The sequence below is a fragment of the Natrix helvetica genome, assembly GCF_964273705.1.
Source record: "Natrix helvetica genome assembly, chromosome: 1".
Classification (NCBI taxonomy): Eukaryota; Metazoa; Chordata; class Lepidosauria; order Squamata; family Natricidae; genus Natrix; species Natrix helvetica.
In genome coordinates, this window is record NC_138548.1 from 9,712,528 (window position 1) to 9,735,590 (window position 23,063).

General features: G+C 45.5%; 1 protein-coding gene across 4 annotated transcripts in view; it reads right to left on the reverse strand.

Moving 5' to 3' along the window:
- Positions 1–289: 289 nt before the first annotated feature.
- The window catches only part of LOC309394925 (transducin-like enhancer protein 1), a 77,661-nt gene continuing 54,887 nt past the window's right edge, over positions 290–23,063 (reverse strand). For all 4 annotated transcript variants that reach the window (XM_081958642.1, XM_081958643.1, XM_081958640.1 and 1 more), the window contains 9 exons: positions 16,732–16,864; positions 13,221–13,402; positions 13,057–13,136; positions 11,606–11,855; positions 10,341–10,588; positions 8,791–8,938; positions 7,953–8,103; positions 5,896–5,972; positions 290–880 (listed from right to left, as the gene is read on the reverse strand). In XM_081958642.1, the coding sequence (XP_081814768.1) occupies positions 773–880; positions 5,896–5,972; positions 7,953–8,103; positions 8,791–8,938; positions 10,341–10,588; positions 11,606–11,855; positions 13,057–13,136; positions 13,221–13,402; positions 16,732–16,864 (1,377 nt within the window). In that variant the 3' untranslated portion in view covers positions 290–772. The remainder of the gene's footprint in view (positions 881–5,895; positions 5,973–7,952; positions 8,104–8,790; positions 8,939–10,340; positions 10,589–11,605; positions 11,856–13,056; positions 13,137–13,220; positions 13,403–16,731; positions 16,865–23,063) is intronic.

Sequence of the window (23,063 nt, forward strand, 5' to 3'; positions counted from 1 at the left end):
AGCTATAGGAAGATTTAGATAGATAGTGATCAGTCATAAATTGAGGACTACCTGTATCCATACCGAACTTGTAATGTCAGAAAAAAAAACCCGGGTAGGTCAATCGAGTCACGATGGCGGCCCCCAGCGTTGGAGGGAAGCCCCACCAGCTTTTTCACGCTAAGGCAGGGGTGTCCAATGCTGGCTGGGGAATTCTGGGAGTTGAAATCCACAAGTCTTAAAGTTCCCAAGTTTGGACACCCCTGCGCTAAGGAACCTCACAGAAACAGAAGCGATCCAGATGGGCCGGTAACCCAAACACCATCATCTCTTTATTTGAAAGTCCGTTATTATTATTATTATTAATTTTTTTCTTTAAAAAAAGGAAAAAGGTTAAAATACACAACAAACTTTTCCAAAGGAATTTCAATGTGGGCACACGCACACACACACGCACACACACTTGCGCAGACACACACACACCAAAAGACAGCGCCAACCCTTAACTCCCACCCTGCCAGGATAAGGACAACCTGGCGAGAAAACCACTACGAAACTCCGCGAAAGCCTCAGGTTGAGTGGAAGACGGAGGGGATGGGGGGGCAGCTGCCTTCCCACAAACCCACCCAGCGTCCTCGTGGTGGGTTTCCGGATCCCTGCTTCCCTTCCTGGATTGTGAGGGGAATTCTTTGGCTGGAAAAAAACAAAACAAAACAACAACCGAGAAGGGGTGCCAAACGAGCAGCCCCCCCTTCCCTTTGGGGTCAGTTCTGAAGCAACGTGGCGATTCTCCTCAGTACATGACTTCGTAAACGGAGGCTTTCTTGTCCCCGGATCCGGTGACGATGAATTGATCGTCTGTGGAAACGTCGCAGCTGAGGACGGACGAGGTTTCTTTCGACTGAGGAGACAGGAAGAAAGGAAGGTTACACAAAGGGAGATGGCTCTGCGGGCCTTGACTGTGGTGGCCCGCCAGTGCCCGGCGGAGCTGGCTGCAGATTCGGACATCGAGGAGGTTGGGGAGGAACCTGGGCCAGTCTTGGAGTCTGGGGAAGGCTCTGATGAGGGCTCTGTGTCAGAGGCAGAGAGGGGGCCAGAGCCTTCTGCCAGTTATCAGCTGCCTTCAGAGTCAGACATCAGTGAGGCAGAGGAACAGCTGGAGCCTGTTCCCAGTGTGCGCATGCGCAGTTGCCGGACGAAGGGAACAGCTAAAGAACAAGGGTCGACTTGGGAGTAAGGCCACAGGCGGATGATGAATGGCCCCTCCCAGAGGAAATAAAAGAGAAGCAACAGGGGAGTGGAGTTTGCAGGAGACAATTAGTTCGCTTTATTGGTTTGTGACTCTCCGAGACTCCTGGCCAGGTTCTGCGGATCTTGGCCTGGCAGTTCTCCAAGCCAGATAAGGTCTGTGATCATAAATCCTCCCTTGAAAGACTTTGCTGGATGTGAAGGAGCAGAATTCACAGTCAGTGAATAAAAGGGTTTTTTTGTCAGGACAAGGAGTTGGCTTCAGGCTCTTGGGAAGCCTCGGTCAGAAATTGACTTATGACCACAATTTGTCCGAAATGGTATAGGGTAGTGATGGCTAACCCTTTTGCCATCGCGTGCCAAAAGGGGGGGAGCATGGGCGGGGGTTCACACACCCATAATTCTATGTGCACGACACCCCCCCACACGCATGCATGCGTGACTCCCGCCCCCCCCCGCTTTTGGTGCGTGACGGACCTGTTTTTCGCCCTCCCCAGGCTTCAGAAGCTTTCTAGGAGCCTGGGGAGGGTGAAAATGGCCTCCCCCCAACCCGGAGGCTTCAGGAGGCTTCCTTGAAGCCTCTGGAGGACGAAAAACAACCCAACATGCAAACTGGAAATTCAGGAACAGACTGAAGCCTCCGGAGGAAGAAAAATGGCCGAAGTCAGCTGGCCAATGCACAGGAGCTGACAGGACAACGCCTTGCGTGCCCTAACAAATGGCTCTGCGTGCCACCTGTGGCAGGCGGGCCGTAGGTTCGCCATCGCGGGTGTAGGGTTTCTTGCTCAATCTAAGGGTTGGACTAGAACCGGGGTCTCCAACTTTGGCCACTTTAAGACTTGTGGACTTCAACTCCCACAATTCCTCAGCCAGCTTTGCTTTGTTGAACCCCTGGACGAGACGACCTCCAAGGTCCCTTCCACCTCGGTTATTCTAATTCCAACGATTGAGCCCGACATTCCTGTTGCTAAGCAAGACAGTTGTTAAGTGAGGTTGGCTCCATTTTACCGGCTTCCCTGCCACAACGGACGTTAAGCCAGGGGTGTCCAAACTTGGGAACTTTAAGCCGGCTGGGGAATTCTGGGAGTTGAAGTCCACAAGTCTTAAAGTTCCCAAGTTTGGACACCCCTGCGTTAAGCGAATCCCTGCGACTGTTAACATTAGTAACGGGGTTGTTAAGCGAATCTGGCTTCTTTCATTGACTTGGCTTGTCCGAAGGTCGCAAAAGCGGATTATATGACACTGCATTTCAAGCACAGGGAGTCCTTGACGTACTCGTTTAGTGACCATTTGAAGTGACAGCAGCGCTGAAAAAAACGTGACTTATGACCCTTGCAGCCTCCGCGCAGTCACGTGTTCAAAACTCAAGACGCTTGGCAAGTCCTCATAGTTATGACGGCTGCAGTGTCCCGGGGTCACATGATCCCCTTTTGCAAACTTCTGAGAAGCGAAGGGAATGGGGAAGCCAGATTCCCTTAACCCTGTGGCTAACTTAATAACTGCAGTGATTCATTTAACGACTGTGGCAAGAAAGGTAGCAAAATGGGGCAGAATTCACTTAACAACTGTCTCGCTCATCTACAGGAATTTTGGGCTTTTGTGGTCACAAATCAAGGAGTATCTGTATCCCATGGTTATAATTAACATGTTTTTTTGCCAAAACTGGCATGGACTTCTGGATTTTGGCAAAAACACACCATAGTAAACGGGGTTCGCTTAACAACCTTGGATTCGCTTAACAACCGTAATGATTGAGTTAGGCACCACTACAAAAAAAAGAAAGTTTGTTCACACGATGACCTCCTTTGCAAGTGCCACTCCTTATGACTGTAATGGGCAGGCTCCATTACGTTCATAACTTGAGGACTGCCTATAGGTATTGTGTTCCTCCCAGCTGTCCTTATGTATGGGCACAGTATAAGTGCGGATCCAAATTATTATTATTTTGTGTCTTTTCCTGTTCCGCAGTATCTCGTCTCATTTGGAGATGGATTTACTTACTACTCATCACAATGAAGATTCACAGGAAGATGTTTTTAAAATCATTTTCCAAGTTTGGCTAAAATGGAATTCCTTCCTTCCTTCCTCCCTCCCTCTCTCCTTCTTTCCTATTCCTTCTTTCCATCTTCCCTCCTTCCCTCTACTCTTCCTTTTTCCTTTCTTCCTTCTACCCCCAACCCTCCCTCTACTCTTCCTTTTCTCCCTCCCTTTCTTTCCCATTCCTTCCTTCCTTCTTTCTTCCCTCCCTCCTTCTTTCCTATTCCTTCTTTCTGTCTTCCCTCCTTCCCTCTACTCTTCCTTTTTCCTTTCTTCCTTCTACCCCCAACCCTCCCTCTACTCTTCCTTCCTTTTCTCCCTCCCTTTCTTTCCCATTCCTTCCTTCTTTCTTCCCTCCCTCCTTCTTTCCTATTCCTTCTTTCCGTCTTCCCTCCTACCCTCTACTCTTCCTTTTTCCTTTCTTCCTTCTATCCCACACCCTCCCTCTACTCTTCCTTGTTTTTTCTTTCCTTCCTTTTCTCCAACCCTTTCTTTCCCATTCCTTCCTTCCTTCTTCCCTCCCTCCCTTCTTTCCTATTCCTTCTTTCCGTCTTCCCTCCCTTCCTCTACTCTTTTTTCCTTTCTCCTTCTACCCCCAACCCCCCTCTACTCTTCCTTCCTGTTTTTTCCTTCCTTTTCTCCCAACCTCCCTCCCTTTCTTTCCCATTCCTTCCTTCCTTCTTCCCTCCCTCTACTTCTCTTCCTCTTTTTCCTTCTTCCTTTCACCCCCACACTCCCTCTATTCTTCTTTCTGTTTTTTCCTTCCTTCCTTTTCTCCCACCCTCCCTTTCTTTCCCATTCCTTCCCTCCTCCTTCCCTCTTCTTCTTCTCTTCCTTTTTTTCCTTCTTCCTTTCACCTCCACATTCCCTCTATCTTCCTTCTGTTTTTCCCTTCCTTTCTTCCCACTCACCCACATGATAGGGTTAATATTTTGACTTTTCTCCCAGTTCTCTTCTGCATATTGACAGACTATTTCCCATAATATGAAGATCTATTTCCCCACCGGTCAATATCAGCAAAACTCACAATTAGTGAAAACATTGGGGCATTGACCTTGACTCCAAAGGCACCTGTGCTTTTTTGTTGGATGCAAAACAATTTTGTTTAGGCCTTTTTTTGCAATGTTCTTTTGTTCTCTTCCTGCCCGGAATAACTCGAGTAAACGGATTGAGGGCATCGGAAGAAGTTCCTGCAATCCAGCCGGTGATTTAAGAGACTCTCAAGCTAACCTCCTCGTAGCCTTTGACGCCATCTGATTTTACAGGAATTATCACCACCATCCTACCCGCAAAATACAGATAAATCCTCAACTTATGACCACAATTGAGCCCAAAACGTATGTTGCTAACGGAGACATTCGTGAAGTGAGTTTTGTCCCATCTTACGACTTTTCTTGCCACGTTGCTTACGTGAATCACTGTGGTTGTTAAGTGAGTCACATGGTTGCTAAGTGAATCTGGTTTTCCCCTTGACTTTTGCTTGTCAGACGGTCGCAAAAGGGGATCACATGACCCCAGGACACTGCGACCGTCATAACTACGAGTAAATCGCGTGACAGTGGGGATGCTGCAACAGCCATAAGTGTGAAAAACGGTCATAAGCCAGTTTTTTCAGTGCCGTCGTAACTTCAAACGGTCAGTAAACGGACAACTTGTAAGTCGAGGACTACCTGTAGCTATTGGCTTACTGGACTTTCTACAGGCAGTCCTCGACTTGCAACCATTCGTTTAGTGACTGTTCAAAGTTACAAAAGCGCTGAAAAAAGTGACACGCCCATTTTTCACAGTGATTAACCTTTGTAGCTTCCTTATGGTTACGAGATCAAAACTCAGGTGCTTGGCTACGGATTCATATTTATGACGGGGGCAGGATCCTGGGGTCATGTGATTTCCCCTTTTGCGACCTTTTAGCTCTTTTAATCAATAAACAAGCACAAAATTGGTTTTTTCATGAGGAGCGATTGTGACCCTCCCACTTTCCAATTCACAGGGTAAAAATGTAGACGATTATATCTTCAATTTCAATTTAGTTTATGAAAGTCATAGACCAGAACAAATAAAAACACTCAGTGAATATACAATTAAAAATTCTAGCATAAGATAATAAAACAACAACTGAGATCTGTGATAAAAATCCAGCCGGTCAATTATACATGGCGTACCTATACTAAAATTCCAATTTACAGGATAAAATGTAGAAGATTAATAGAACAGAATAGGAATAAGACTGGAATAGAATAGAATAGGAACGTGGAGTGGAGTGGAAGAGAAGGGAATAGAGAATGGAATAGAGTAGAATAGAATAACAGAGTTGGAAGGGACCTTGGAGGTCTTCTAGTCCAACCCCCTGCTCAAGCAGGAAACTCTATATCCGTGATGGCGAATCTATGGCGCATGTGTCACAGGTGGAATGTGGAGCCAAATCTGCTTGCACGCGAGCTGTCAGTTCCAGTGCGCATGTGCACGCCGGTCAGCTGATTTTCGGCTGTGTTGTGCTGGCTGGGGGATTCTGGGAGTTGAAGTCCACAGGACTTAAAGTTGCCAAGGTTGAGAAACACTACCATTCCAGACAAATGCTTGCCCAATCTCTTCTTTAAAAAAACCCCAGTGTTGGAGATTTCCCCACCTTACCTGGAAGATGCTGGCTCCATAAGGAGTCCGCCAGGCATTTAGCAGGTTGTCCTTCCCGGTGCTGACAAACCATTTCCCTGTATGTGAGAGAAACAGAAGCAAGCTTGTAGGTCTCTTCCAGGTCTGATCCTGGCCAGCTTTTGCCAACCTGAGACAAACTCCGTTAGGGAGTTTGTTTGAAACACGGTCTTCAATGGTTCTGGGTAACCTAGGGCAATGTGCAATAAAATCCATCAGTCAGAGCAGTGTTTTGCAAACTCTGCCATTTTAAGACAGGTGGACTTCAACTCCCAGAAGTCCACTTGTCTAGAATAGAATAGAATAGAATAGAATAGAATAGAATAGAATAGAATAGAATAGAATAATAGAATAGAATAAGAATAGTAGAATACAATAAGGAATAAGACTAGACTAGAAGAATAGAATAAGAATTAGATTAGAATAGAATAGGATAGGTTAGGATAGAATAGAAAAAAGAAGAAAAAAATGAGCGGAATGGAATAGAATCAGAATAATACAATAGAATACAATACAATAGAATAGAATAAAACTAGACTGGAAGAATAGAATAAAATAAGAATAGAATAGAATAGAATTCGATAGAATAGAAAAAAGAAGAAAAAAATGAGTGAAATGGAATGGAATGGAATAGAATAAGAATAGAATAATCGAATAGAATAGAATAAGGAATAAGACTAGACTAGAAGAATAGAATAAGAATTAGAATAAAATAAGAATAGATTAGGATAGAATAGAAAAAAGAAGAAAAGAAAAAAATGAGTGGAATGAAATGGAATAGAATAAGAATAATTAGAATAGAATAAGAATAAGAATAATGGAATAGAATAGAATAAGGAATAAGACTAGTCTAAAAGAATAGAATAATAATTAGAATAAAATTAGAATAGAATAGAATAGGATAGGATAGAAAAAAGAAGGAAAAATTAGTGGAATGGAATGGAATAGAATAAGAATAATAGAATAGAATAGAATAGAATAAGGAGTAAGAGTAGACTAAAAGAATAGAATAAGAATTAGACTAAAAGAATAGAATACGAATTAGAATAAAATAAGAATAGAATAAAATAGAATAGAATAAGGAGTAAGATTAGACTAAAAGAATAGAATAAGAATTAGACTAAAAGAATAGAATACGAAATAGAATAAAATAAGAATAGAATAGAACAGAATAGGATAGGATAGGGTAGAATAGAAAAAATAAGAAAAAATGAGTGGAATGGAATGGGATAGAATAGAATAAGAATAATAGAATAGAATAAGGAGTAAGATTAGACTAAAAGAATAGAATAAGAATTAGAATAAAATAATAGAATATGAATTAGAATAAAATAAGAATAGAATAGGATAGGATAGGATTGAATAGAAAAAAGAAGAAAAAAATGAGTGGAATGGGATGGAATAGAATAGAATAATAGAATAGAATAGAATAAGGAATAAGATTAGACTAGAAGAATAGAATAAGAATTAGAAAAAAAAAGAATAAAATAGAATAGGATAGGGTAGAATAGAAAAAAGAAGAAAAGAGTGGAATGGAATGGCATAGAATAGAATAATTATTGGCCAAGTGTGATTGGACACACAAAGAATTTGTCTTTGGTGCAGATGGTCTCAGTGTACATAAGGAGAATAAGAATACATTCGTCAAGAATAAAAGATACAACACTTAGTGGTAGTCATAGGATACTAAATAAGCAATCAAAATCATACTAGGAAACTAAATAAAACAATACAAATGGTAAAGATACAAGAAACATGGTACTAGTCCTAAATAAAGAGGAAGTAAAGAGGAGATAGGTAATCGGAAGGACGAGAATAGTAATATAGTCTTAGTAAATATTTTTTACTATTTGTGTGTCGGGGGGAATTAGTTGTTTAGCAGAGTGATGGCGTTTGGGGGAAAAAACTGTCCTTGTGCCTAGTTGTTCTGGGGTGCAGTGCTCTATAGTGTCGTTTTGAGGGTAGAAGTGGAAAAACCCGGAGGGAGCGCATCTTCCCGCAGAGACAGGCATGCCAAGGGTGAAAGGAGGGACACCCACCACAGGAAGCGAACTTCAGGGAGAGGACGCAGCTCTCGTGAAGGTGCAGCTGGTACTTCTCCGATTTGGTCACGTGGAGGATTTCCACGTTGCTGCTCTCCATCCCCACGGCCAGCCACTCTCCCGTGGGGCAGTAGCCCAGGGAGAAGATCTGGAGAGAGAGGAGGAAAAAGATGGGATACTTGTTGCAACCCAAGCAGAGGAAAGAGAAACAGAAACTGAAAGCGGCCCCAAATTCAGTTCGAAGTTCCTAGTCCTCATGAGGACCAAAGCTTGATGAGGTTGCAATCTGACCAAAAGCCAGATAAAAGGCAGGATGGTTTTCACGAGAGACAAAGTTAACAAGAGCAGAAGGACGGCAGAAGCCTTCACTTACAACAATCCGTTTAGTGACCGTTCTAAGTTACAACGGCATTGAAAAAAAAGTGACCTGTGACCGTTTTCACACTCAGGATTGTTGCAGCATCCTCAGGTGCTACATGATTTACATTCAGACGATTGACAACTGGTTCATATTTATGACGGTTGCGGTGTCCCGGGGTCACGCGATCCCCTTTTGTGACCTTCAGACAAGCAAAGTCAATGGGGAATTCACTTAACAACCGTGTTACTAATTTAACAACTGCAGTGATTCACTTAGCAACTGTGGCCAAGAAAATGGGTCCCATCTCACTTAACAAATTTCTCACTTAGCAACAGAAATTCTGTAGTCGTAAGCCGAGGACTATCTGTATTTTACAGACTTTCTGACATTAAATACCACAAGTCCCCAATGATGTAACTGGGCCATCCTTCTGAGCCCCCCAACCTGGTTTTCCCCTCCTTTCTCCCAGCTGACCTGGGAACTGAAGTCATGTTGCTGCAGCTGCCGGCCTTCGCGGAGGTCCCAGCACCGGACGGTGTTGTCTAAACCGCCGGTCCAGAGTTTGGTGCCATCGTTGGAAATGTCAATGCAACTCGCCCCGTCCGTGTGACCCTGGAACTGTCTGGAGGGAGAGGAGAAGAAGTGGAGGGGGAGAAGACAAAGGAGGAGGAAGAGGAGAAGAGGGAGGAGGTGGAGGAGGGTAAAGAGAAGGAAGAATAGAAGCATGGGAGCAGGAAGAGAGGAGGAGGAAGAGGGAGAGCAGGAGAAAGAGAAGAATAAGAGAAAAATGGAAGAGGAGGAAGAGAAGGGAGAAGGAAGGAGGAGGAGAAGAGGAAAGGGAAAAAGAATAGGAGCAGGAAGAGAAGGAAGAGGGGAAAAGAAGAGGAAGAAAAGAAAAATGGAGGAAGAGAAAGGAAAGGAGAATCGTGAGCAAAAAAAAAAATACATTCCCATTCCACGGATGTAAAATTATCTTCAGAAACTCATTTACCAAACTCATACAAGCTCCTAGTCCTTATGGACCTGAAAGTGTACCCAAGTGCATTTCACAGCCATGCCTGCTAGAAATACCCAAACTAGAAGGAAATTGTCAGTATCGAAGACACCCTATAAATAATTGGCATCTTTTGGGAGATTGATTGTTTTTTGTGTTATGGAACTATTTTTTACGTTCCCTTTTCATTGATATAATCCAGAAATATGGAAGTATTTCAGTTAACCCTTTTTGTTTAATTGCAACATTAAATTCAACATTAAATTCAACTTCTGCCCAGTTGTTGTGGCCCACTGGCGGCCAGCGGAGCTGGCTGCAGAGTCGGAGAGTGAGGAAGTTGGGGAGGAACCTGGGCCAGTCCTGGAGTCTGGGGAAGGCTCTGATGAGGGCTCTGTGTCGGAAGCAGAGAGGGGGCCAGGGCCGTCTGACAGTTATCAGCTGCCTTCAGAATCGGACAGCAGTGAGGCAGAGGAGCCTGTTCCCAGTGTGCGCATGCGCAGAGATGCCAGAAGACAAGAACAACTAAAAAGCAGAGTCAACTTAAGAGTAAAGCCACACCTTGGAGGTGATTGGTCCCTTCCATAGGATACAAAAGAGGAGCAAACGGGGAGCGGGCTTTTGCAGGAAACAATTCATTCCTTCGGTCAGTTAAAGAGTGGAAAGTTCTGTTTGCGACTATAAGAGACTCTGTGCCAAGTGTTGCCTTGCCCTGCGTTTGGAAACTAGTTATCTGGCAGCTCTCCAAGCGAGATAAGGTGCGTGTGGATAAACGTTCCTTTGAAATACTGTTTGCCAAGTCTTTCGGACGGTGAATGAAAGGAATTCACAGTCGTGTAAATAAAAGGAGTTTTGCTGGGACCCAGACTCCGCTTCTTGCTTTCTAAGGAAGCCTGGGTCATAACACCCAGGTCTGTTTTAAGGTGAGATGAGGACGGGCCAGCCAAAGTCTGTGATCAGTGGAAGCCCGGAGTTGGTGCTTCCCCGTGCCAAGCGGTCACGGCAGCCCCTCGGCCCAGACAAGAGTCCTTACCGAACCAGGGTTTGGTTCTGCAGATCCCAGACCACAATGTTGCCGTCGCTGCAGCAGGAGAAGCAGACTTTGGCGTCGGGGCTGATGGCTAGAGCGTAGCAGGCCGGGGCGGAGGAGGTCAGCTCGGCCTTGATTCTGGGCGTGGGGGCCGCCAAGTCCCAGATGGACAAGGTGCTTGCCTCGCCCCCAACGATGAGGCTGTGGCCGTCGGGAAGAAGCTTGCAGGATCGAATGTAGTTATCTCGGTTCTGGAAGAGGGGGGGTAGAAAAGAGGAAAATCAGGAAAGGGGGGAAAGAACTGCATTCCCATCCCTTGTTGAGGGGCAGCATTGGGGGCCCACCAATTTGCTCTCCGGGAAAAGATTCCGCTCCTTCTTTCTTGAGAATTCGAGGGGATTGCAAAAGAAAAGTTCCCAGCTCCTTCGGTGAGGATGAATAGCAGGAGGAAAGGGAGGGGAGCCAGTTGTAAAAAGAAGAGAGACCAACTTTAAATCTAGATGCCAGCGTGAAGAATTGATGCTATAAAACACCATAAGCGTTTCTGGGGGAGGCTGAGCTTTGCCCAGAGAGATTGAAAGCTAGGGAAATAGCTAGGGTGGGTGGATTTCCTTTCAGTTGATTACTATAGGAAGGAAGGAAGGAAGGAAGGAAGGAAGGAAGGAAGGAAGGAAGGAAGGAAGGAAGGAAGGAAGGAAGGAAGGAAGATAGATAGATACAGGAAGGAAGGAAGGAAAATGAAAATGGAAGGAAGGAAAAATGAAAATGGAAGGAAAGAAGGAACAGGAAGAAAGGAAAAAGAAGAGAAGGAAGGAAGGAAAAATAAGAAAAGGAAGGAAGGAGATGGGGACAACAAAAAAGGAGGGAGGGAGGAAGAGAAGGAGATGGGGGACAGGAAGGAAGAAAGAAAGGAAGGAAGGAAAGAAGGAAGGAAGGAAGACAGACAAGGAAAGAAGGAGAGAGGAGAGTGGGAGCAAAGGAAGATGGAAGGTAAGAGAAGGAAAGAGAGAAGGAAGGAAAAAGGAATGAAAGAGAAGAAGGGAAAGAGAAGGAAGGAGAGAAGGAAAAAGAGAGGAGAGGGAAGGAAGGAAAGGGGAGAAGTGAATGAATGAATGAAGGCAGGAAGGAAGGAAAGATGGGGAAGGGAAGAGATAGGAGTAAGGAGAAGGAGGGAAGAAAAAGAAAGTACTGGAGAAGAAGCATCATAAAATTCAACCAACCCCAAAGGTTTGCACCCAACCAGTCAGGGAGGCTCCCGCTTGGCTTACCAGGCAGTCCAGCTGTGCCACGGGGGTCTTGGTGCCCGGCTGCCCCACATCCCAGACCTTGACGCAGCCTCTGCCCCCCGTGTAGACGTGCTGGGTGGAATTGCTGATGGTCACGGCACAGACCACCTCGCCGTGGGAGAGCGTGTGGAGCTGCCGGGCATGGCGCGGGATGCCGGAGCCGATCAGGGCGTCAGGAGGGAAGGGCACCGGCTGCATCTGCCCGTCAGCGCTTACGTGGAAGGAGTAGGCTCTGGGTGGGAGGACAGACACGGCTCACTTACGCAGGCAGCCCACAAAGGGCCCTGGGGAACAGGGCCGCTCGGGTGGCTGCAACCGACCAACATCTGGAAGGCGAGATCAGATGTTCAGCCCAGCTCTTTGAAGTTCTGAACTGCTGGCCTTGTTGATATTCCAGTCTTTTGACAGTCTCAGCTCTTGCTATTTCTCTCTATTTTGGATCTTGGCTAAAATGTTTACAATCCCCCTCCCCCACACATTAAGGGCAGTTTAATAGTAGCTGGATGGATGAAGAAAGGGAGGGAAGGACAAGGGAAGGAAAGAAGGAAGAAAAGGGGGAAAGAAAGAGAAGGGAAGAGGGAAAGCAAAGAAAGAGAAGAGAGAAAGGAAAAGAAGAGGAAAAGGAAAGGAAGGAAAGAGGGAAAGAAAGAGAAGGGAGAAAAGAAAGGAAGAGGGAAAGGAAGAGAAAAAGCAAAGAAAGGGAAGAGAAAGGAAGAGTGAAAGGAAGGGAAGGAAAAGGGGAAGAAAAGAGGGAAAGAAAGAGAAGAGAGAAAAGAAAGGAAGAGGGAAAGGAAGGGAAGAGGGAAGGGAAGAGAAAAAGCAAAGAAAGGGAAGAGAAAGGAAGGGAAGGGAAAAGGGAAGGGAAGAAAAGAGGGAAAGAAAGAGAAGGGAAGGGAAGAGGGAAAGGAAGGGAAGGAAAAAGGGAAGGGAGAAAAAGAGGGAAAGAAAGAGAAAGGAAAAGGGAAAGCAAAGAAAGGGAAGAGAAGAGGAGAAAGGAAAGGAAGAGGGAAATTGAGGGAAGGAAAGGGGATGGAAGAAAAAAGGAAAAGAAAGAGAAGGGAAGGGAAGAGGGAAAGGAAGGGAAAGAAAAAGGGAAGGGAGGAAAAGAGGGAAAGAAAGAGGGGAAGAGGAAAAGCAAAGAAAGGGAGGAGAAAGGAAGAGAGAAAGGAAAGGAAGAAGGAAGGGAAGGAAAGAAAAGAGGGAAAGGAAAGGAAGGAAAAGGAAGAAAAGGGGGAAAGGAAGGGAAGGAGACAAGGGAAGGGAGAAGGCAAAGGAAAGAAAGAGAGAAGGAAAGAAGGGGACTTTGGAATTTGTGCCATGCATTATGTCCAGGGCTACCGTCCCAGAGGGGAGGGGAGGGGAGGGGGGCAGGCCTTGATTCAGACCCCCTGCTCTCAAAGGGGGCAGATTGCTGAGCTCCTTCACACACTTACGGCTTGGCGGAAGACATGCTGGCTTGCATCCCCGCTGAAAGGCTGGAAGCCCTCAAATGCACGTGAGGATCATACGCTACCTAGAAGGACGGAGGAACTCCGGTTAATACCAGGGAAGCCCACCCACCCCTCCCCTGCAAGGGGACTTCTCCCCACAGACTCACCAAGGGGGAACGCCCGTAGCTGCCCGTCCCTACAACGGCGGCCCCGTTCAGCTGGGGGGAGACCAGGTGCAGCCCGGCGTAGGCTCCGGTGCCCACCATGTCACCGTTGACTGAAACATGGGCGACGTTAAAAGCGGCTTGATAGGAGCTCTGGACGGTGAGCGGATTCCGAAGGCTCAAAGCTGAAACCGAAAGAGAAGATTCTCTGGTTCATTTTCCACAATTGCTTCAAATTCGCCCTGTTTCTCAGCCTTAGCAACTGTATGGACTGAAACTCCCAAGATTCCCCAGTCAGTCAGGGGAATTCTGGGAGTTGAAGTCCACAGATTGAGTGAGGAATTCTGGGAGTTGAAGTCCACAGATCTGGGCTGAGGAATTCTGGGAGTTGAAGTCCACAGAGCTGGGCTGAGGAATTCTGGGAATTTAAGTCCACAGATCTAGAGTGAGGAATTCTGGGAGTTTAAGTCCACAGATCTGGGTTGAGGAATTTGGGTATTGAAGTCCACAGATCTGGGCTGAGGAATTCTGGGAGCTGAAGTCCACAGATCTGGGTTGAGGAATTCTGGGAGTTGAAGTCCACTGATCTGGGCTGAGGAATTCTGGGTGTTGAAGTCCACAGATCTGGGCTGAGGAATTATGGGAGTTTAAGTCCACAGTTCTGGGCTGAGGAATTCTGGGTGTTTGAAGTCCACAGATCTGGGCTGAGGAATTATGGGTGTTGAAGTCCAAACCTCTTTAAAGTTGCTGGAGCTGAGAAATACAGTCTTAAAAGCAGGCCTGCATTTCAATTTAACTCCCCTTTCTCTCTCACTCTCACCCACACTCACAGGTCCAACCTTAACAAATGAGTAAGCTGCGAGTTACACACTCTAAGCCAATTAACATTCTGGGCAACCACTGTAGCCTGCTAGTAATTTTTATGAGCTTATTGACAGGGGTGCTTTAAAACTGTCCTTTCATCAGTTCTGCCTCTTCCTTCAGCTAACCTTGGTCCTCCATTTCATTTTATTTGTTTTACTGCCTTCTTAACAGCCCTACAGTGGTGACTTCCTGCCACAAATGCTTCCCCACCCCCCAAAAAAAGCCTCTTTGCAACTCTTCTTTGTTAATCCAATGGGAACTGCTTCAAGTTTCTAGTCCTTATGATGAATGCAGACATTTGTGAAACAGGACCAGGATAATTTCTCAATACTGGCTTGTTTTTAAAACGATTAAAAGGACAATAGATTTTTCTTCATCGATCTGATGCCCAGAAAACTGAAGCCTTTAGTCCGTATGGCAAAAAGAATTCAGAAATTTTATTAACGAATCTTTCTTGTGCTGGGAAACCTTTTCCACTATTTTTGGGAGTTCTCCAGACTTCAGATTATTATTATTTTTTTGCCTCCAAAAGTACATTTTTTTTCTTCACCCAGGGAAGTAAGTATGAAAATTTCTCCCTCTTTTTGGGAGATTTGTTATACTGCTGACTCCACAACTATTCATGACTCATTCTGGCTTCTTAAGACTTCACACAGCAATCATAGCTTAATTTTGTTTAAAAAGTTTTGAAAACTGAAGAGAGAGAAAGGGGTTAGGGCAGTCTTTTTCTCAACCTTGGCAACTTGAAGATGTCCGGACTTCAACTCCCAGAATTCCCCAGCCAGCATTCGCTGGCTGGGGAATTCTGGGAGTTGAAGTCCAGACATCTTCAATTTGCCTAGGTTGTGAAAAACACTGGGTTAAGGTGAGGTAGGAGACATTCCTCCTATCCTAAAATGTTGCGTTGGTTTTTCATCAGGGACTCTATTACCAACTCCCAACCCGCAGTCAGAAAACTAGCAAGTGTGTGCTAATTTTCTCAATGCTGGGAGATGTTCTGGCCTAGGCTTCTTGAGAAAGCATAAATCACAAACTTAGTCCCCAAAAACCCTCTTTCATTTAGACGGCTGTGAATTATGGTCATTCACAGCCCGTAATGATCCGCAAACATTCTGTGAAGATTCCTTTATCTCCCTTGAAATGCTGCCAGAGATCGAATTGCCAATTACCCTATTTTTCGGACTATAAGACGCACCGGTGTATAAGACACACCAAGATTTCGACGAGGGAAGAAAAAAAAGTGTTTCTCTTCCCCGGCCCTCAGGGGCACTCTGCAGGCTTCAGCAGGGCTGGGGGAAAGCAAAAACGCCCCCGTTTTTCACCAAAATGGGGGCATTTTCCCCTTTCCCCAGCCCTGCTGAAGCCTGCAGAGTGCTTCTGGGGGGGTGGGGGAAGGCAAAAACATCCCCATTTTGGTGAAAAGCGACCCGTTCTTTGCCCATTTTTCACAAAAATGGGACGCGGGGACGGTGGTTCTGGAGGCCAAAATGGCTGTATTCAGTGTATAAGACACACCAACATTTCCACGCTCTTTTAGGGGGGAAACGGTGCGTCTTATACTCCGAAAAATACGGTAGTACAGCACAGAGTCAAACAGGATGTCTCAGAGCTTGAACCGGACTAGAATGAACTAATTGCTTCCTGCAAAGGCTCACTGTCCATTTGCTCCTCTTTTATGTCTTATGGGAGGGGCCAATCATCTCCAAGCCTTACTTCCGAGTCACCCTTTTTGTCTTAATTGCTCTTGCTTTCTGGCAGTTCTGCGCGTGCGCACACTGGGAACAGGCTCCCACTGTTCTTCTGCCTTGCTGATGTCAGCACGTAACTACCAGATGGCCCTGGCCCCCTCTCTGCCTCCGACGCAAAGCCCTCTTCCGAGCCTTCCCCAGACTCCAAGATTGGCCCATGTTCCTCCCCACCTTCCTCACTGTCTGACTCTGCTGCCAGCTCCGCAGGCCGCCCGTGGACCACAACAGGAGAGGCCTAAGAATTGTAGCAAGGTGCAAACTCCCCAGTGGTGGGTTCCGGATTCCGTTGCAACCGGTATGGTGCAACGGGGCCCGGCATCCACCACGAATGCACCCAGCGCGTGCATGTTTCCTACCCTCCAGCGATACCTCTGCAACGCTCCAGCTGCTCGGCGGAGCGTCGTGTAGCCGCCATATGTGCCATGCACGGAAGCGCCAAAGAGTTCAAATACAGGTAAGGACGATGGGCGGGCGGGTGGGCCCTCCGGAGCACCGTACCGGAACAGTACCCGGTACTCCGGGCAGGCACTGGTACAACTGTACCGGGGTGTACCGGGGTGTACCGCCTGCAACCCATCACTGAATCTTCCCCTAAACCTGGTTCTATCACTTCCAGCATCCCTTTACACCATCCTCATTACCAAGTGACTCCGGGGATGGTGCGTTGGCCTAGAAGTGGCACTCTCGCCTCACAAGCAGGAGGCTGTGAGTTCGATCCTAGGTAGAGGCAGATATTTATCTCTCTGGGCACGATAAGAATATATCTGCCAAACAAAACTCCGCATTGGCAACAGGAAGGGCATCCGGCCATTAAAACACTCTGCTAAACTGAAACAACATTCAGTTGCCCAGACTCCATCCTGCAAGGGATTGTGGGGTCGTTAAATGAAGAGGATTATTACCGAGTGATTCCACCGTCTGCTTCGTTACTCCTGGACGGAACTGGGGGAGGGTGCCAGAAGATCCAGGCATGGTTCCTTCGCCTTGGGAATTTGGGGTGTTCGACTTCAAACCGGGGGTGACTGCTTTTTCTACCTGCAAAATACTGCTTATTTATTGTCATGAAAATAGAAAATAAAGTAAAATGCTTATTTATTTCTATTTTGACGCCTTAGCTTTCCATGGGCAACACCGGCCCTCAAAATCATTTGCATTTTTTCCTGTCTATTTTTGTTTGCATTTTGTGGTTTTTGTCATAAGCTAAGGATTGGGACCTTACCCAGGGTTAGTTGGAACATCAAAAGTAACTGAATGAACCGATAAAACGATTTTCACAAAACTTACCGCTTTTCTGCGTCATCAAACTTGATCAAATTTGTGTCATCAAATTTGAATTTACTGGTCAGAATCCGTCTGGGAAGGTCACAAAATGGTGCTCCACTCCAATCATCACTGGAGGTTTTCAAGAAGAGGCTGGACAGTCACTTGTCTGAAATGGTATAGGATCTCCTGCTCGAGCAGGGGGTTGGACTAGAGGACCTCTGAGGTCCCTTCTGGCTCTATTCTGATGGATTGACTGATCACATGACCCCGGGGCACTGCAATTGTTTTAAATATATGCCGGCTGCCCAGCGCCTGAATTTTGATCAAGGGACCGTGGGGATGCTGCAACGGTCATAAGTGCGAGGAACAGACATAAGTGCGAGGAACAGACATAAGTGCGAGGAACAGACATTAAAAATACCATTGTGGCTTCGAACGATCATTAAAACAAGGTTTGTAAACTTAGGACCACCTATAACAGAATAGAATAGAATAACACAGTTAGAAGGGACCTTTGAGGTCTTCTAGTCCAACCCAGTTTGGCAGGAAACCCGACACCATTTCAGACAAATGGTTGTCCAATTTCTTCTTAAAAGCCTCCATTATTGGAGCACCCAAAATTTCTGGAGGCAAGTCGTTCCACTGATTAATTGTTCTAACTGTCAGAAAACTTCTCCTTAGTTCTAGGTTGCTTCTCTCCTTGATTCGTTTCCATCCATGGCTTCCTTAATCACCTTTGTTGCTCTTCTCTGCACTCGTAATAGCAATAACACTTAAGACTTATATACCACTCCATAGCGCTCTAAGAGAATAACAGAATAACAGAGTTGGATGGGACCTTGGAGGTCTTCTAGTCCAACCCCCAGCTCAAGCATTCCGTTGCAGATGGAATGGCTATCCAAACTCTTCGTGAAAACCTCCAGTGTTGGAACATTCACAACTTCTGGAGGGAAGCTGTTCCACCGGTTAATTGTTCCCACTGTTAGAAAACTTCTCCTTAATTCCAGGTTGCTTCTCTCCTTGATTAGTTTCCACCCATTGCTTCTTGTTCTGCCCTCAGGTGCCTTGGAGAATAGTTTGACTCCCTCTTCTTCGTGGCAACCCCTGAGATATTGGAAGACTGCTATCATGTCTCCCCTAGTCCTTCTTTCTCTTAAGCTAAACATACCCAGTTCCTGCCACCGTTCTTCCTATGTTTTAGTCTCCAGTCCCCTAATCCTCTTTGTTGCTCTTCTCTGCACTCTTTCTGGAGTCTCAGGGGTGTAAGCCTGGAAATAGCAAAGTACTGGCCCACAATGCCCCTGGCAGCCAAAATGGGGGCGCGTCCCCCCCACATGGTACCCCCCAAACCCCGTTTTCAGCCCGGACAGCTCCCTGCAGCATTCTGCCAGCCCCCCCCCGTCCACGCCCCATTTTGGCCAGCAAAGTGCTGCAGGAAGCATCCATCCCGTCTCCCCCCACCCCAGCCGGCCCGCGGAGTAGAACTACACTGTTGATCTGGTCCTCGAAGAAATCCAGTTTGACACACACACCCCCGACCTCTAAGATAGCGTCTCCATATTGAGAACAATTGCGGTCACGCTGCATTGTTGAAACGTGGGCGTTGAGACGTCCTTGGTAAAATGCTTGGGGGGAAACTGCCGCTAGGAAAACAGCCTGTTTTTCAGACAGTGACCTTGAACGCAGCTTGCGTTCAAAGAGGCCGGGCGAAGCTTTTTATCCTTGCAACACAAATCCTCCATTTATCTGCACATGGCGGAATCTGCCTCCCAACCACCATTCATCTCCTAAGGCCAGGAAAACAAAGGGGACTTCTCTGAAACGAAGCCGTGCCTCCAAATCTGTTAGAAAGTGTTAAAACGACGCACACACAAATGGAATAGAATAACAGAGTGGGAAGGGACCTTGGAGGTCTTCTAGTCCAACCCCCTGCTTAGGCAGGAAACCCTACACCACTTCAGATAAATGGCTCTCCAACATCTTCCTAAAGACTTCCAGTGTTGGAGCATTCACATTTTCTGGAGGCAACTTCTGTTCCACTGATTAATTGTTCTAACTGTCAGGAAGTTTCTCCTCAGTTCTAAGTTGCTTCCCTCCTTGATTAGTTTCCACCCATTGCTTTTTGTTCTACCCTCAGGTGCCTTGAGAATAGTTTGACTCCCTCTTCTTTGTGGCAGCCCCTGAGATATTGGAAGACTGCCATCATGTCTCCCCTAGTCCTTCTTTCTCTTAAGCTAAACATACCCAGTTCCTGCAACCGTTCTTCATATGTTTTAGTCTCCAGTCCCCTAATCCTCTTTGTTGCTCTTCTCTGCACTCTTTCTAGAGTCTCTGCATCTTTTCTACATCATGGTGACCAAAACTGAATGCCCACCACCCTAAAGCTGGAGAGGAAGTTGATTTTCACCCAGGCACTGCAAGTTTGCCAAGAATGTTAACATGCCTGTTGTAAAATCATTTTGATGACTTCGTTTTGGGTGCCATAAAGCTAGTCCTTGACTTACGACCACAATAGAGCCCAGAATTTATGTCGTTCAATGGGACATTTGTTAAGTGAGATTCGCCACATTTTATGAACTTTCTCGGCATAGTTGTTAAGTGAATCACTGCAGTTGTTCCGTTAGTAACCCGGTCGTTAAGTGAATCTGGCTCCCCCGTTGACTTTGCTTGCCAGAAGGTCGCCAAAGGGGATCACGGGACAACACTGCAACCGTCATAAAAACGAGTCAGTTGCCAAGCGTCTAAATTTTGATCGTCTGACCATTGGGATGCCGCAGTGTCTGTGGGGGTGGGAAATGGTCTTAAGTCACTTTTTTCAGTGCTGTTGTAATACTTCAAATGAACCATTGTAAATCTACCTGTAGTAGCCCATAAACAAAAGCTGAGCGACACCTGAATGGTAAAAAGGAAATTACAACAGCTAGTTGTAAGGCATGGTAGATAAGATCCAGGGGATGAAAAACACACAGTAAAATTTTGAATTGTTGCAAAAACGGAATGGAAAGGAAGGAAAAGGAAAGAAGGAAAGGATGGGGAGGGAAAGAAGGAAAGGAAGGGAAAAGAAAGGAAGGAAGGAAAGGAAAAGAAAGAAGGAAAGAAAGGGAAAGGAAAGGAGGAAAGAAAGGGAAAGGAAAGAAGGAAGGGAAGGGAAAAGAAAGAAAGAAAGGAAGGGAAAGGAAAGAAGGAAAGGAAAGAAAGGAAAAGGAAAGAAAGGGAAAGGAAAGGAGAGAAGGAAAGCAAAGAATGAAAGGAAAGAAGGAAAGGAAGGGAAAGGAAAGAAGGAAAGGAAGGGAAAAGAAAGAAAGGAAGGGAAAGGAAAAGAAAGAAGGAAAGGGAAAGGAAAAGAGGAAAGGAAAGAAAGGAAAAGGAAAGAAAGGGAAAAGAAAGGAGAGAAGGAAAGCAAAGAATGAAAGGAAAGAAGGAAAGGAAGGGAAAGGAAAGAAAGGAAGGGAAAGGAAAAGAAAGAAGGAAAGGGAAAGGAAAAGAAAGAAGGAAAGGGAAAGGAAAAGAGGAAAGGAAAGAAAGGAAAAGGAAAGAAAGGGAAAAGAAAGGAGAGAAGGAAAGCAAAGAATGAAAGGAAAGAAGGAAAGGAAGGGAAAGGAAAGAAAGGAAGGGAAAGGAAAAGAAAGAAGGAAAGGGAAAGGAAAAGAAAGAAGGAAAGGGAAAGGAAAAGAGGAAAGGAAAGAAAGGGAAAGGAAAGGAGAGAAGGAAAGCAAAGAATGAAAGGAAAGAAGGAAAGGAAGGGAAAGGAAAGAAAGGAAGGGAAAGGAAAAGAAAGAAGGAAAGGGAAAGGAAAAGAAAGAAGGAAAGGGAAAGGAAAAGAGGAAAGGAAAAAAAGGAAAAGGAAAGAAAGGGAAAAGAAAGGAGAGAAGGAAAGCAAAGAATGAAAGGAAAGAAGGAAAGGAAGGGAAAGGAAAGAAAGGAAGGGAAAGGAAAAGAAAGAAGGAAAGGGAAAGGAAAAGAGGAAAGGAAAGAAAGGGAAAGGAAAGGAGAGAAGGAAAGCAAAGAATGAAAGGAAAGAAGGAAAGGAAGGGAAAGGAAAGAAAGGAAGGGAAAGGAAAAGAAAGAAGGAAAGGGAAAGGAAAAGAGGAAAGGAAAGAAAGGGAAAGGAAAGGAGAGAAGGAAAGCAAAGAATGAAAGGAAAGAAGGAAAGGAAGGGAAAGGAAAGAAAGGAAGGGAAAGGAAAAGAAAGAAGGAAAGGGAAAGGAAAAGAAAGAAGGAAAGGGAAAGGAAAAGAGGAAAGGAAAGAAAGGGAAAAGAAAGGAGAGAAGGAAAGCAAAGAATGAAAGGAAAGAAGGAAAGGAAGGGAAAGGAAAGAAAGGAAGGGAAAGGAAAAGAAAGAAGGAAAGGGAAAGGAAAAGAGGAAAGGAAAGAAAGGGAAAAGAAAGGAGAGAAGGAAAGCAAAGAATGAAAGGAAAGAAGGAAAGGAAGGGAAAGGAAAGAAAGGAAGGGAAAGGAAAAGAAAGAAGGAAAGGGAAAGGAAAAGAAAGAAGGAAAGGGAAAGGAAAAGAAAGAAGGAAAGGGAAAGGAAAAGAAAGAAGGAAAGGGAAAGGAAAAGAGGAAAGGAAAGAAAGGAAAAGGAAAGAAAGGGAAAAGAAAGGAGAGAAGGAAAGCAAAGAATGAAAGGAAAGAAGGAAAGGAGGGGAAAGGAAAGAAAGGAAGGGAAAGGAAAAGAAAGAAGGAAAGGGAAAGGAAAAGAAAGAAGGAAAGGGAAAGGAAAAGAAAGAAGGAAAGGGAAAGGAAAAGAAAGAAGGAAAGGGAAAGGAAAAGAAAGAAGGAAAGGGAAAGGAAAAGAGGAAAGGAAAGAAAGGAAAAGGAAAGAAAGGGAAAAGAAAGGAGAGAAGGAAAGCAAAGAATGAAAGGAAAGAAGGAAAGGAGGGGAAAGGAAAGAAAGGAAGGGAAAGGAAAAGAAAGAAGGAAAGGGAAAGGAAAAGAAAGAAGGAAAGGGAAAGGAAAAGAAAGAAGGAAAGGGAAAGGAAAAGAGGAAAGGAAAGAAAGGGAAAAGAAAGGAGAGAAGGAAAGCAAAGAATGAAAGGAAAGAAGGAAAGGAAGGGAAAGGAAAGAAAGGAAGGGAAAGGAAAAGAAAGAAGGAAAGGGAAAGGAAAAGAAAGAAGGAAAGGGAAAGGAAAAGAGGAAAGGAAAGAAAGGAAAAGGAAAGAAAGGGAAAAGAAAGGAGAGAAGGAAAGCAAAGAATGAAAGGAAAGAAGGAAAGGAAGGGAAAGGAAAGAAAGGAAGGGAAAGGAAAAGAAAGAAGGAAAGGGAAAGGAAAAGAGGAAAGGAAAGAAAGGAAAAGGAAAGAAAGGGAAAAGAAAGGAGAGAAGGAAAGCAAAGAATGAAAGGAAAGAAGGAAAGGAAGGGAAAGGGAAGGGAAGGGAAAGGAAAGAAAGAAGGAAAGGGAAAGGAAAAGAAAGAAGGAAAGAAAAGAGGAAAGGAAAGAAAGGGAAAAGAGAAGGAAGCAAAGAATGAAAGGAAAGAAGGAAAGGAAGGAAAGGAAAGAAAGGAAGGGAAAGGAAAGAAAGAAGGAAAGGGAAAGGAAAAGAGGAAAGAAAGAAAGGAAAGGAAAGGAGAGAAGGAAAGCAAAGAATGAGGAAGGGAAAGGAAAGGAAGGAAAGGAAAGAAAAGAAAGGGATGGATGGATGAAATGGATGGACTGTGAGAGGAGGGGAGAAGAGGAGAGGAAGAGAAAAAGGGAAGGGAAGAGGGGTCTTCATAAAAGGCTGTTCAGAATTTGGCATTCTGGCCACAGCAAAGCTTCAGTTTTGGAGGAAGGACAGGCCTTTGGGGGCATCTTGCCAGAGAGGAGGAGGGGGGTGGCCAGGAGAGTTGCAAGGGAGGGGGCGGTGTGTGTGTGTGTGTGTAGAGAAGTCCGATATGTCTTCAAATGTGGAAAATCCAGCAGCAGCCGGCTTCCCCAAACTTTCCTGCAGCCGTCGGTGCCGATGTTGCCAAAATCAGGGTCTGGAAAGCCTCC